The sequence below is a fragment of the Achroia grisella genome, unplaced genomic scaffold (genome assembly GCF_030625045.1).
Source record: "Achroia grisella isolate CSIRO2021 unplaced genomic scaffold, CSIRO_AGI_Agris_v1 utg1668, whole genome shotgun sequence".
NCBI lineage: Eukaryota > Metazoa > Arthropoda > Insecta > Lepidoptera > Pyralidae > Achroia > Achroia grisella.
Window position 1 is genome coordinate 1,051,173 of NW_026712668.1, and position 16,819 is coordinate 1,067,991.

A 16,819-nucleotide genomic window follows, 5' to 3' on the forward strand; every position below is an offset into this window, starting at 1 on the left:
GATAATTTGTACATTATATAGTTAACTAGCTCTACCCGCGACTACGTCCGCGTGGAATTTAACTTTATTTTTCTGAAATAAAAGCTGCCTAAGTTACTCCTTATTACATTAGTTACAGCAAAAAAAGTCCCGTCAAAATCGATCCAACCATTTCAGAGATTAGAACATCGGAACAAACAAACAGACAGATAAAAATTATAAAAAATGTTATTTTGGTGTATGTACATATAAATACATACACCAAAATAATATATATACGGTATAAATACTTACATTCATATGCATGTAATAAAAAACGGTTATTTCAATATTACAAACAGACAGTCCAATTTTATTTATATGTATAGATTACATTCTTGTTATAATGATGCAATAAACTTTTTTTGTTTATGGTAAATCAAGTTTTGGAGTTTTGCAAGCGAGGATAAATTAAAATAAGTGTGTTTTAAATCTTGCCGATGCGTGCATGTCTGATGTCCAGATACTGACATTGCTCGCTACTTTATTATAAAGATTTAAATATATAATGAGAACATCTGTTATTCTGTAAATTGTATAAGTATATATATTACTAGCTGTCCCCGCGACTTCGTCCGCGTGGAATTTAACTTTAACTTTCTAAAATAAAAGTAGCCTAAGTTACTCCTTATTACATCAGCTACCTGCCAAAGAAAGTCCCGTCAAAATCGGTCCAGCCATTTTAGAGATTAGCCGGAACAAACAGACAGACAGAGAAATAGACAAAAATTGTAAAAAATGTTATATTGTTGTATGTAACGTATTTATTATCATATGCATATAGTAAAAAACGGTTATTTCAATATTACAAACAGACACTCCAATTTTATTTATATATATAGATACGTAAAGCAAAAACTTTGTACTACGTGTATTTGCAAAAGTTGCACCCACAAGTTGGTATGAAATTTCGCACACATAGTTTACTAATTCTGTCCGCGGTTTCACCTATTATCATTACATATATAGTATAAAATAAAGTCGCTGTCGCTGTCTATCCATCCCTATATATGCTTCAATCTTTAAAACTCCGCAACGGATATTGAAGCGGTTTTTTTTAATAGATAGAGTTCTAGAGGAAGGTTTATATATATAATACATATATACCCGGCCGAAGCCGGGGCGAGTAGTTATTATTATAAACTCAACATGTGGAACGTTCTAGAAAGTTTTTTGTTGACAAAACAAAAATACGTTCCACCTTCGACTAGACCTTGTATTGTGGATCAAAGTAAACGAAGCATTAGCGCGTAAGTCATTTGTATAAACATAAACGACAGTCCAAGGTTATGTGTACTTAATTTTTGCAAACGTTACATGCATACAGTCGGATCAAAATCAAAAATTCATTTAATTCATCCAAACCAGTGGTTCTCAAGCCGTGGGGAGCGGTGGGTCACCTTTGGTTTTTTTTATAGATGATAATGGAATGGTGCATCCGCCTGCGCTAACGGTTTACGCTGGGCACCAGTGGAGAATGATAAGATGAACATGAGGTCAGGTTAGTTAGCTCATGACAACGTCACCACGAACTTATCACGGTTTCCAGGGGAACCGCGTGGAGGTCAACCTGACATGGTACATTGCTAGTAATCAGGTCATGAGTCCACATTACTAACGATCCCCTTTCCTCCCGGTCACCTTTGGTTATCACAGGAAGTTACCAAATAATTCCTAAAGCTATTCTTAAAAATGAACAACAATTTTTAACTAATAATTTAATGTTTGTTTAAACAAATGTCGTTTTGTTTAAACAAAACTTAAACTTTATAATATTAGCTAATACTAGCTGTCCTGGCAAACATTGTTTTGCCATGTAAATTAATAACGCTATAAAAAAATAGGGGTTGATGATAGAAGGGTGAAAATTTAGGATTGTATGTATTTTTGTATGTTGTATCATAAAAAAATAGAAACAAAAAATGTTGTCTAAAAAATAAAATAAAAAAATTTAGGAGTGGACTACCCCTAACATTTAGGGGGATGAAAAATAGATGTTGACCGATTCTCAGATCTACTCAATACGCTCACAAAATTTCATGAGAATCGGTCAAGCCGTTTCGGAGGAGTATGGGAACGAAAACTGTGACACGAGAATTGTATATAAGATGTATCGTTGCAAATATATACAACTGATTTTATAAGAGTAAAGAGCCACAGTTTCATGTCAATTCTTCACTGCCTCAGTGATCCAGCAGTTCAGCACACCGCTTTACTTTCAATAGTCGCGGGTTCGATTCCTTTGGACAGTACAAACATTTGTATTCATGAATATAACTGTTTCTATTGGTCTGGGTATTTTCTACGTATATTATGTATGTATTTACAAAAAAATCTAAGTATTTATATCTGTTGTATAGTACCGATCTATCATAACACCAAGCTCTGCATAACGTGGGACTAGATGGCGCTGTGTTAATTGTCCAGGGTTATTTATTTATTATATATATAATATAGATTAAGATCTTACTATCCATATCTCTTAACTTGTCCATAAATATTTTTATTGCTTTCTTTCTCTGTTTATTAGAACAAAAGTCGTTGGGCCGCGACAAAACAAATATATTCTAAAACTTCTCATTTGGGTTTTTTTGAGGGTTGATAATGGAATGGTCGCCTGCGCTAATGGTTTACGCTGGTGGGGCACCAGAGGAGGATGATAAGATGAGCATGAGGTCAGGTCAGTTAGCCCTTCGTGACAAATTCACCAGAAATTTAACACGATAGTTTCCAGGGGGAACCGAGTGGAGGTCACCCTGACATGGCACATTGCTAGCAATGGGGTTATCAATCCACATTACCAACAATCCCCTTCCCCCTTCTCCTTTAGGTTTTTTTTATGGATGATAATGGAATGGTGCACTCGCCTGCGCTAACGGTTTACGCTGGCGGGGCACCAGTGGAGGATGATAAGTAGAGCATGAGGTCAGGTCAGTTAGCCCATCGTGACAAATTCACCAGGAATTTATCGCGATAGTTTCCAGGGGGAACCGCGTGGAGGTCATCTCATTTGGGTTATAAAGGTTGAGAACCACTGATGCATATAAACCTATTACTAAACATATGACAAGTCCATTAGTTGATTCCCTGTGAACAGGTTTTAGAACTAGTCTGTACCGGCTACTGTGTACTATCTACTTATCCTTAAGTAAGTATGTATTCGTTGTAAAAGCATTCCTATATGGTAACTAGTCTTTCCCCGCGAGTCCGCTCGCATGACCTCCATATATAGATTTGTCAGATTTAGCTCTCCACACGGTATTTTTTTTATAGAAATTAATTTCTTCATAAAGAGGTTCAGGTGAATAATATATAATACTGTCATTAAAAAAAACGTCATTCAAGTTTCTTGCCAGTTCTCAATTGGATCTATATACTGAACTGGACGGTAGGGGAAAATCAAAATTATAATATTAAAAATTTTACATTCATAAGCGGCTAAAATGTCCTACATGAATAAACGATTTTTGAATTTGAATTTGAGTCTTGGGGGAATGTCAAATTCAAGAAGAAATATTCGTCAGCTTCTTACCTGGTAGAAGCAGTAACCATTTGCTCTTAAGCGAATGGTTCTCCATGTTGGATTTTCCTGACGTTAAAAAAAGGCATATATATGTATATATATATTACCTATCTCCCTTTTTACAGGAGACATTCAAACACACGGGCCGTAGCCAAGCATGGATGAGTTTAAAAGTTATATGAAAATGGTAAAGACGACAGAAATTTCCGTATTCCAATACAGCATGTGTTGAGAATTTATTATTATTATTATTAATAATAATCTCAGAACAATTGAAACATCGCCTTCTAGACCCAAGTTAAGCTAGCTAAAGCTTGTGTTATGAGTACTAGATAACTGATACATATACATAGTTTCTTTTAAATACATACATATTATACATAGAAAACACCCTGACCGATACAAACAATCATACTCATGAATACAAATGTTTGTGCCGTGCGAGGAATCGAACCCGCGACCATCGGTCGTAAAGCGGTGTGCTAGACCGCTAGACCACGAGGTCAAATAAGACAATAACAGATATACGAAATAAGTGTATATATCTCTGTATCTGTATATTATAAGTTACTAACATAGTTTTATAACTTGTTTACTAATACAATATGGATGTAATCCGAATTAAATAAATAAATAAAAACATATATATATATATATATAATATATAATTTAGACGACCTCGGTGGTCTAGCGGTCAAGCACACCGCTTTACGTCCGATGGTCGCGGGTTCGATTCCTCGCACGGCACAAACATTTGTATTCATGAGTATGATTGTTTGTATCGGTCTGGGTGTTTTCTATGTATAATATGTATGTATTTACAAAAAAAAAATATCTATGTATATGTATCAGTTATCTAGTACCCATAACACAAGTTCTAGCTAGCTTAACTTGGGTCTAGATGGCGCTGTGTGAATTGTCCTGAGATTATTACTATTACTATTAATAACAACATTGTAATGCCCTCGGTGTAAATGTGCCTTTCAAAGGTGTGTCTAAGGTTACAATCAATAGTGAACAATTTAAAAATAACACTGTCTGCTCTGTTATTGTGGTATGAAAGAATCTATATTAATAATTTCGTCAAAGAGTACGGTAGACTAGAACGAAACCTTATGTGAATAACAAAACATAAAAAAATATTGATTTCGAATCGACTACATATATCCGCAAAATTCGGATTATGGAGTCTTTCGTTAAATTCTAATTACACTGACACAGACGCCATCTTTTCATAACACTAGCTGACAACCAATCAACACATTGCGTTCGCGCCAATAAGGAATCCATCCATCACAAAGAATGTGACTGCGTAATACGAAACGACTTGCCGGAAACATCGAGTGAATCATAACAAAATTAAATACTCTCATATTCCTTGAGAACTGATGACTACAGAAATATCTACCCACATTTCACACGAGCGAAGCCGGGTTTTCATCTAATGTTTTTATATTTACCTACCACCTGCCTACCAATAAAAACTTTATGCGTGGGAATCACTGTCTCACCATGTACAACATTTATTTAAAAAAAATGCGAGTTAGCTGAATTTCTTGTCAGTTCTTTTCATCTCGAAATCATTCCGAACTGTCGGTAGATTTGACATATCATAAGAGTCTGTAATAGACCTACATGAATAAAGATATTTTGAATTTGGAATTTTGACCTATTACTGCCAAGTATATAAAATTTGTTTCAATTAAAGGGTAAATTTTATTATAGCAAGACACATTTTTTTTTGTTTCGGACTAGTCTAATGCTGTTGGCCGCAGCTGGCCTTTACAGCTTCACCGGACGATAGGGGGCGAGTGCAGATGGCACTCCAAACCCGTGGAAGGAATTATGGAGCGGCTGAAGGCCAACTCCCGCCTGACGGATACGACTTTCGTCTGAGGGCACCACTAGGGGTTCAAACCTCGGCTCAGGCCTTTGTATCATCAATTCCCGTTGAATTGGACGGGGGATCGATCAGAGGGGCACGAAACTTTACAGTAACATAGCTTATATTATTATATCAAAATAACTTGTATGCTATAAACATTTGAGTGAAACTGCGTACACAGTTAGTAATAATATATATCTCAGGACAATTCACACAGCACCATACAGTCTGACTGACTAATCTAAGGGCACTGCTAAGGGTTTGAGTTCTAACCTGGGCTCGGGTTCGAACCTGGGCTCAGGCCGTCGTAATTTCGATCCCCTTTGAATTGGACGGGGGATCGATCGGAGGAGCAGAGATATCGGATGGTAAGTGACTACCTCCGCCCATGAGCACCAGCCAAACTAGGGGTATTGCAATTGAATTGCCGGGTTTTTAAGAATTAGGAAATTGAGTTATCTTATATATAAAATTCTCGTGTCACAGTTTTCGTTCCCATACTCCTCCGTAACGGCTTGACCGATTCTCATGAAATTTTGTGAGCGTATTGAGTAGGTCTGAGAAACGGCCAACATCTATTTTTCATCCCCCTAAATGTTAGGGGTAGTCCACCCCTAATTTTTTTTTTTATTTTAAGGCAAAACAACGTTTGCCGGGACAGCTAGTAGTATATAGACATGATATCTCTAGTCCTCTGAAATAATAATAATATCTCAGGACAATTCACGAAGCGCCATCTAGTCGCAAGATAAGCAGAGCTTGTGTTGTGGGTACTAGACCAATTTATACCAATTTATAGACATACTTAGCAACTTTAAATACCTATAGCCTCGGTGGTGTAGCGAGTTAGACACCTTACTTTCGATTGTCGCTGGTTTGATTCCTCAGACAGTACAAACCTTTATGTATTCATGAGTTTATTGTGTATATTTGATTAGATGTTTTCTATATATATATTATATGTGTATTCATAAAAAAAAATGTGTTTATATTACCTGTTTACCTTTGGACTTGATGGCGCTGTATAAATTGTCCTAGATTAATATTATTATATATGTATATTATATTTTTTAAAATAAGACCTTAAGACTAGTTATGTCAAAATAACCTTACTGCTATAACTGTATTTCTCATATAAAAGTTCAAAGTTTCTAGAGAGAAAATTATATATTTTTCCATATTATATGTACCTACCACTTATAATTGCAGACGCAAATTATTGCATACCGTAATTATTAATCATGTTTATATTTATGACAAGCTGTCAGTGTATATTAACTTATTTATGTAACGCTTACCATGACATGAGGACATATATGGTTAAGTGAGCGACATTTCGGTTTAATCACAAAGAATTAAAGAAACTTATAACATTTAATTGTACAAGTGCCAAGTAAAAAATTCAAACGTGGAAGAAAGGAACAATCCCCTATTATTTTGGCAATAAAACTAAAGAAAACGACGATTCATGTTCTGATATTCATTCAAAAAAACTGAAACACAAAAAGGGAACAATTCCTTACTACTTCCCAGTTGTAAATCCGACAACATTTTTTCGAGGCTAAACATGAAACAGAGATATATATGAATATTCTTCATCAAAATATTGCTAGTTTTTTTTCTAAAAGAGAATTATTAGAAATAACGTTACACGACCTACAAGACACGTGCAATGAACCGGATATTATATGTTTAACAGAAACATTTTTAAAAAAGGGAAACGATAATTATCTAAAACTTCATAACTACAATATGGTTACTAATTTCTGTAGAGATAGGCAAAGAGGTGGGACTTGTATTCTGGCTAAGGAGAGGTTATTATGTAAAGAATTGCCATTTATAAAAGAGCATTCAGTACAAAAAATCTTCGAATGCTGTGGCATGGAAATCTTACCAAATAAAATTATTGTAATCTGTCTTTACAGGACACCTTTATCTAACCCCTGTACATTTTTAAATAAACTTGATTGCTTACTACATCAAATATCAAAAAAATATAACGGGAAGCTAAAAATTGTTGTGGCAGGGGACTTTAATATAAATACATTAAAACATGGAACAGCATCAAATTACCTAAAAGATCTAGCTCAAAATTACAATCTGAAACTTCATATTAATGAGCCTACTAGAAAAGATTCCTGTATAGATCATGTACTAAGTAATATAGAAAGTGCAACTGCAAAAGTGCTACCACTTCACTTATCTGACCACGAAACTGCCCAATTGTTAAGCTTTCCGGTTGGGGTCAAGCCTCTGAAACCTGCATCTTATTACATTTATAAAAGAGACTATAGAGAAGAAAATATTCTGAAATTTCGTGAGTGTCTGAAAAATCTTTCCTGGTCTGATATTTACGTAGAATCCAACTTAAATGTAGCGTTTCATAGATTTCATGAATCGATAAGGGAATTTTATAAATTGTGTTTCCCAAAATTAAAAATTAAAATTAATACATTTAATAAGCTAAAGATCAGTTGGATTAGTAAAGGCATAAGGCTTAGCAGTAGGGTAAAAAGATCACTGAGATATAAATATTACAAAGATAAGACTTTAGAAAATAAAACTAAGTATAAAACATACTCCAATGTATTAAAAAAATGTATATATAATCTCAAAAGAAACGCAAACATTAAATTCATTAACAGGAGTAAAAATAAATGCAAAGCATCTTGGACTATTATAACAAATGAAATCCACAACATGACATGTGATAATAATATAAATATTTTAAAGACTAGTAATAAAGTATTGACAAAACCTACAGACATAGCCACAGCTTTCAACAACCATTTTATTGACATAACAAATGGATACAAAGAGGAATATTATAAAATGAACTCTAAACGAACTGTGAGTCACTCAATGTTTCTAAAACCAGTTTCACAGAACGAAGTGAAAAGACAGGTTTTATCATTAAATAATACAAATTCTGAAGGATATGATGAAATATGTACAAAAATAATAAAAGACAGCATCGACGAGATAATAGATGTTTTAACTCACCTAATTAATTTATCTTTCTCAAGCGGAACGTTCCCTGAGCTTTTAAAAGCATCCATAGTAAAACCCCTTTATAAGAAAGGTAATAAAGATGATATGGCAAATTATCGTCCAATCACATTAATACCAATTTTCTCAAAGATCTTTGAAAAATGCATGTTGACGCGATTAATGGATTTCTGTAACAAATATGAAATAATTTCAAAAGACCAATATGGGTTCCAAAAAAATAAGTCGACAACACTTGCCTCATTTTCTCTCATAAAAACAATTTTGACAAATATAAACGACAAAAAATACACTACAGCTGTATTTTTCGATCTTTCAAAAGCTTTCGATTGTGTATCCCACAAAGTATTGTTGAATAAACTGGTAAACGTTGGAATAAGAGGCCTTGTCCTGGATTGGATAGCTTCTTATCTTAACAATAGAAAACAATGTGTAACAATCACAAAATTGGATAAATATAATATTGTCACACCTTATTCTTCTGGATACAGATCAAATAAATATGGAGTTCCACAAGGAAGTATATTGGGGCCCATACTATTCTTACTGTATATTAATGATTTAATTGAAATAACTACAAATAAATGCATTGTCTTTGCAGATGACATTTCTATTATAGTAACTACTGATAAAAAATATAAAACATTGAAAGACCACGAAATTGATATAAATGAAACTATAACCCTAATAATTAAATGGCTTGACATGAATAATTTGACAATAAATGTAAATAAAACTAATTATATTAATTTTAATAAATTGAAAAATGAAATCTGTCATCTTAATGTTAACTACAGAAATATACAAATTGAATCAGTTAATGAAACAAAATTTTTGGGTATAATGATAGATCAACAACTTAATTGGACAAAACAAATCGAAAATATTAGTAACAAAATTAATAAGTTTATATATGCAATGAAGCGTGTTAAAAACATAACGAACAGAAAGACTGCACTTACTGCATATCATGCATACGTGGAATCTGTACTGCGTTATGGACTATTAATATGGGGAAATGGTACAAATATTAATAGGGCATTCATTGCTCAAAAAAAGTGTATTAGAGCATTGTGTGGTCTTGCACCGTACGAGTCATGTCGAACACGTTTCAGAGAACTTGGACTACTGACACTTCCATCGCTTTATATATATGAGGTAGCTGTTTTTGTAAAACAAAATTTAAATTCATTTACGAAAGCAAAGGACATTTATCCAAGAAATACCAGAAATCCTAATAGATTGGTACTTGCTAAAACCCATACAATGACACAGTACACAAAAAACTGTGAAAATATGTGTATAAGAATTTATAATTGCATTCCTGAGACATTAAAGACGAATAAGAAAATATTATTTAAGAAGACATTACGAGAATGGTTAAAAAATAAGGAATTTTACAGTTTAAACAATTTTTTTGACAATGTATAAATACCGACTAGAGAGAACCTATTTAACTATTATTATAATTATTATTATTATTTCTTTCTGTATAGTTAATTATGCATAATTTTAAACAATACTATTTTGCATGCCATTACTATGGCAAAACACATGATACTAAGTTTTAATTACCATCTTTTATACTGTGTTTTTTAAGCAAATAAATTATTATTATTATTATTATTATTATTATTATTAATTTAAACAACTTTGAAAGCATAAACTCTATATTTACAGCATCATAGATAAGATCATCTTAAACTTAGTATCAGTTTAAACATTTTTTATCAGTGATAAACTCTTTTGATATTAATATATTTAAAGTTTTCTAATAATTTGTTTTTTTTTAATAATAATCTCCATTCGTAAATATACACTGTCAATATTGCAAAAGAACATTAAAAAAGTGCTATAAAATTGAATTAATATTTGAATAAAGATTATTTCTATTGAATTATAAAATGATTGTAATTCTCTGTCTACGCAGTCACAATGACGAGTCGATATTAATATAGAGCAAGAGCCCACGACAGACAGACATACGTTTTATTAGTAAATGTGAAAGTTATGGTATGTGCAGCGCAAGTTATAATACTGTTACGAACAATATATGAAAAAAATTAGTTTCATGAAGTAACGAATTTGATATGAAAATTTTTACACCTTTGTTACCTGGTACCTGCTAAAGGAACCACGATCCAGGTTTCATGTGTGAAGATCGTTCTTACCTGTGTTTGGGAATAAAGGAACTTTCATATTTATACATATAAATAAAATTGGAGTGTCTGTTTGTAATATTGCAATAACCGTTTTTTACTACATGCATATGAATATAAATACGGTATATACACCAAAATATTTTTTTCACAACTTTTGACTGTCTGTCTGTTTGTTCCGGCTAATCTCTGAAATGGCTGGACCGATTTTGACGGAACTTTTTTTGGCAGATAGCCAATGTAATAAGGAGTAACTTAGGCTATAAAGTTAAATTCCACGCGGACGAAGTCGGGTACAGCTAGTTTACTAATCATATGGCCGTCATAGGCTCTTGGGCTAATAGGTCAACGAACGGAGAGCTGCCTACCTACTCACCCGTCCTATATAAAGGGGCAATTCCTAACTTGCTCCAAAGCATCGACTTCTAAACTTTCAGTATCAATAGCTTCCGAAGCTCAAGAGATCGCTTGTTCGTTCCGTCTTTTGTTTTTCTTTACTTTATCATCTCCGAAAGTAATACAGGACCAATGAAGGAAGAATATTAATTTTATGAGACTACCCTCTGTATTTGTGTATATTGAAGATGAATCATTATTGTATAGGGCAAAGGTTGTGCCAATGACAGACTAATGTAAGTACTTTAAAGTAGAGATGAAACGGATATCCGGTAACTATCCGGTATCCGGCCGAATACCGGATAACTAATATCTGGCCGAATGAAAAAAAATCTGTGTAAAATAAATATTTTTTAAAGTAATTATTTGCTTTATTTAGTTAGTCTTAGTATTACTTAAGGCATAAAATTAGTTTTCTTTTAAATTTTTAATCACTCAAACTCTCAAATCAGTCCGCGTGGAATTTATTGTTATAATTTTTTTCTAAAATAAAAATAAAATCTAAAATAAAAGTTAAGTCACTCCTTATTACATCAGCTACCTGCCAAAAAAAGTCCCGTCAAAATACGTCCAGCCATTTAAGAGATTAGCTGGAACAAACAGACCGACAGACAGTCAAAAATTATAAAAAATGTTATTTTGGTGCCAAGTTACTCCTTATTACATCAGCTACCTGCCAAAAAAAGTCCCGTCAAAATACGTCCAGCCATTTAAGAGATTAGCTGGAACAAACAGACCGACAGACAGACAGACAAAATGTTATTTAGAAAATAAAAATTGTTATTTAAGTATATGTACCGTATATATATTCATATGCATGTAGTAAAAAACGGTTATTTCAATATTACAAACAGACACTCCAATTTTATTTATATGTATATGTATAGATACTATAAACCCAACTTTCAACTCTAAAGACCCTGACTATAGATAACATTTGAAAGTTCAAATGTTATCTACTAGGTTTTTTCTGTTTGTGAAGGGGCTTTAGGATTATCTATTTTACTGTCTATAATTCGGACTCATGGTAATGATTATTTTCAAAGATTTAATTTATTATAATATGATTAAATTTATTTTAATAATTATTTTTATAATTCCTTTATGTTTTAAGTTAAGAATATTTTGATTGGTTCAGTCTTTAATATTATTAATGATATTTTTATTTATAAATTTAAGATTAAGAGTTTTTTATAATACAAATATTAGATATATATTTTCTTTAGATATTGTATCTTTTGGATTAATTTTATTAAGAATTTGAATTTGTATTTTAATATTGATGCCAGCTTTAAAGCCTCTGTCAAATCCCATTTTATATCCCTTTAATTAATTTCTTATTATTCTCCTTATCTCTTCTCTCCAAATGTATGTGTGTCTCTTATATATCTCTTCTTTCCGAATGTATGTGCACTATTAAGTATATGTATGTGTATGTATATATGTATTAATGTGTGTGTATGTTTATATTTATGTATATTTGAGTCATATATATTTATTTTTGTTTATTACGTGCGCCACCTACCCTGTTCTTATTTTTATTTCTCTATCCACCCAAAGGTAGTCTGGAAGAGATTGCTTAGCGATAAGACCGCCTTTTGTATCAGTGTATATTTTCCATTTTAATTGTTTTTTTTTTTTGTTTTTGTTCTGTAATTGGTGCAATAAAGAGTATAAATAAATAAAAAAATAAATAAATAAATTGATGGCTCATTATGTAAGTACCTTTTCAAGGTAAATTAAGTAATTTACCTTGAAAAGGTACCTACATAATGAGCTCGGTTTGACGAGAGAGGCCATTATAAAATTGACACTTCCTACATGCTGTAAGTTCAATTCCGATGTGCACAGTCGTTCCTCTTCCTTATATGTTGTGATTTTTTTACATAATTAATTAATCTTCATACATAATATGATTCATGATAAATTGAAATGGTTTTAAGTGTTGAAACAACTGATATTGAAAGATATTTTAAATTCATCCTTACTAATATTATATAGTACAAATACGGTTTGTTACACTTTCACGCGAAAACTACTAAACCGATCTTCGTGAAATTTTCTACGCATGTTCTTGGAGATATTAGAATGAACATAGGATACTTTTTATTAAAAAAAAACACTTTGCTACTTCAGCGGCATCTACCAGTAATGAAGTTACGTGAGCGAAGTCATGAAAAAAAGCTAGTTGTAAATATTTGTTTAACATCTAACAACAATAAATTAAAGAATTTATTTAAACCAAAAACAAAGCTATAACAATAACATGTTAAACGTAAACAACTATATTAGTTTATAAAAACTGTTTTGCAGTTATGTGCGCCCATCTCCAGGGATTTGTATACAATTAATAAAAAAATGTAAAATAAACGAAAATAACTACTAAAGAACATTTGGAGAAAGACAATCTATATAAAATAAAACAAATGATACTTATAACTTATGAGCAATGAAAATGAACACTATGTATGTAAATGTGTCTCTGTTTGTTGCCATTTTACCACTAAACTGATTTTAATAAGAAACGTAAAGGCCCTTTATATCAGAAAAGCATGTAAATTCTCAGGTTACAATTCTGATTTTTATAAATAACTAGCTTTTGCCCGCGGCTTCGCTCGCGTTAAGAAGTATTATTATTAGGTATAGTTTTTGCGGCGTTACAGTACTTTCATACAAACTTTCATCACCTATTTTATCCCCTTAGGGGTGGAATTTATCAAAATCCTTTCTTAGGGGATGCCTACGTCATAGTAGCTTTATGTGTGCAAAGTCTCAGCCCGATCGGTTTAAAATTGACAAAGTTTCATATAAACTTCCATCCCCTATTTTATTCCCTTGGGGGTAGAATTAATCAAAATTCTTTCTTAGCTGATGCCTACGTCATAACATCTACCTGCATGCCAAATTTCAGCCTAATCCGTCCAGTGGTATGGGCTGTGCATTGATAGATCACTATGTCAGTCACCTTTGAGTTATATATATTTAGATATAACAATACAAATAATATATACTCGAACTTCACCAAAATATAAGACAATATCAATTTAATAATCCTTTAAAAATGAGGAAAGTACAGAAATCGGCTATTTCATACGGTTGCTACACATCAGAATTTCTTAAAAGTAAATTTAGCTGTTCTGTAAGATAACAGAACGAGGACAAAGTGATCTAAAAACGGAATACCTTTGTGTATAAAATCACTTTGTTGTTCTATCCCTTTTTCCCTATCGTTCATTATTGTTCCCAAAGAGAGTTTGAGTTATAGAAATTTGTATTATTATTTAATCTTAGTTTAAGTACCTATTACCTCTAATAGGTTATACAGAACACAGCGCGTCGATTGCAGCAAGGAATATTTTTTTTGGTGTCGCCAGAATAGAATCTACGTCATTTAGTTTATAAAGGAAGTTTCCTTTATAAACTAAATGTAGTTGTATGTAGTCTTCAGTTGAAGTGGAAACGCCACTACACATCCTATGTCCTATGGGCCGCCTGCGATGCTCCACGCCTCTATTAGAACAGACATCTCAAATTATATACTGAATCACTGGCAAGAAATGCCAGGATTGATACATTCAAAAGCCCTAAAATCGGGTTACTCGAACAAATACTCCAATAGACTACTGCTATTGAGTAAAAACAACATAATTACATGATGACTAGGGCCCTCACAAGACACTGCAAATTAAACAAGCATATGGCAAAAGTAGGATTATGCACGACAAAAATCTGCAGATTCTGCCAAACTGAAGAGGAAACGCCACTACACATCCTATGTGGTTGTAGCCCACTCATGTATAAACGAAATATCTCCTTTGGAAAGTTCACTCTTTCCCGAGGAGATAGAAACCATCGCTCCTAAGAATATCCTTCAATTCTTGTCCCTGACGGGTCTAGGTAGCGAACTCCGAAAAAGGGCAAGCACAATAGATCTATGTAGGTCTTAGTGTTACAGGTGCTACAGTCACTTGACAATAGCAGAAACAACCCAATAAAAAAAATAATTTATAAGCTGGGAAATAAACGACTACTATGTTCTCTATATCCCTCCTATTTTCTTATGATCATTTTAGAATTCTTCTATGCCTTCAAGAAAAGATTTTATTCCTTCTTTCTTAAAAGGCCGGCAACGAACTTGCGATTCCCCTGGTATTGCGGGTGCTCAGTGGCGGTAATCACTTACCATAAGGTGGTCCGAAAGCTCGTTTGCCCCTTAAGCTATAAAAAACCTTAGACATAACAAATAATCTTACGTGTTTGAACATTTTTACGTGATTAAAATTAATTTCAATTATTTAATCTAGTTGCGGTTCAACTAATCATAGAAATTTAATTAAAACTTTATTACAGAGACTGCATTTTGTTCTTTTTTAATATCATTCGATTTAAAACTTTTTACCCCATACATTACCAAGTGAGATTATCAGCTTATTAATACTAACTTATTTAACTAGATAAAACCTACGTTAATTAAAGTTGAACTTAACCTTGATTTTTTTTTATTGCAGTACTCGATTGATTATATATAACATCAGCTACTCGCCCCGGCTTCGCACGGGTGTACATGTATTATATATATAAACTTTCCTCTAGAATCTCTCTATGTATTAAAAAACACCTCTTCCGTAGAAATTTCCGTCAAAATCCGTTACGTACTTTTAAAGATTTAAGCATTCATAGGGACAGACAGCGACAGCGACTTTATTTTATAATATGTAATGATAAGTACTATACTTTTCAAAATTTGCTTGTATATATATGAAGTTTAATGGTCTTTCTTTTGTTTCAGGTTCCTCGCTATCTGGTGGCCATTGAAATGCCAGATCACTAAACGCCGCGCCAGAATGATGATAGTCTTCATCTGGATCTTCGCCATCCTCGTCACATCACCGTGGGTCTTCTTCTTCGATCTCGTGGTCGTATTCGACGACAACCCCAACGTGCGACTCTGCCTTGATGTCTGGCCAAACCCCCTCAGCGAAGTCCTATACTTCGTTTTAGGCAATCTAATCTTCTGTTACATTCTACCCATGGTCCTCATTACCATGTGCTACATTCTCATCTGGATCAAAGTATCAAGACGATCTATCCCCACGGACACACAAGATGCCCAAATGGAGAGAATGCAACAAAAGTCTAAGGTGAAGGTCGTCAAAATGCTCGTGGCAGTCGTTATCATCTTCGTACTCTCTTGGTGCCCCTTATATCTCATATTCGCCAGGATAAAGTTAGGAGGTCCAATTCAGAAATGGGAGGAAGACATATTTCCAATTATAACGCCTCTTGCCCAATGGCTCGGGTCTTCAAACTCTTGCATCAATCCCATTCTCTACGCATTCTTCAACAAGAAGTACAGGAAAGGCTTCGTAGCCATAATTAAGAGCAGAAAATGCTGCGGAAGACTGCGTTACTATGAGACTATCGCTTTGCAGTCATCGAGTACCTCGACAAGAAAATCTTGGCATTACAATAATAACAATCATGCCTCGATCACCCGTAGATCTCCTCCGATGGATAAAAACGCGGTTTCCTTCATCTTCAACCATACCGGAGTGTAAGGTTTACTGCATCAAATATTGGAACTGGTTTTTAGTCGAGCTTTCGACTCTGCATCTCACAACTGCCACAACGCGGTCCACGGATGCCTCTCAGCATATCGACACATACGACATTTTTTATGAATATAATAATTCTTTTGAGTTCGACAGTTTGATGTTGTCTCGTGCAAGAACCAACTTTACGAACTTCGTGACTAACCAATAACGTAGTATTTTATTAAGTGAACATAATCAATGAATGTTTTTACAGTAATGAGGTACTTGTAACTTT

At 33.3% G+C, this 16,819-nt stretch overlaps 1 protein-coding gene across 1 annotated transcript; it reads left to right on the plus strand.

The window, feature by feature from the left end:
• The first annotated feature begins 8,126 nt into the window (after positions 1-8,126).
• LOC131841409 (neuropeptide SIFamide receptor-like) lies at positions 8,127-16,548 on the plus strand. Its single transcript, XM_059189724.1, has 3 exons — positions 8,127-8,508; positions 15,064-15,139; positions 15,780-16,548. The coding sequence occupies exons 1-3, from the start codon at positions 8,127-8,129 to the stop codon at positions 16,546-16,548; spliced, it is 1,227 nt and encodes a 408-aa protein (XP_059045707.1).
• The last annotated feature ends 271 nt before the right edge of the window (positions 16,549-16,819 follow it).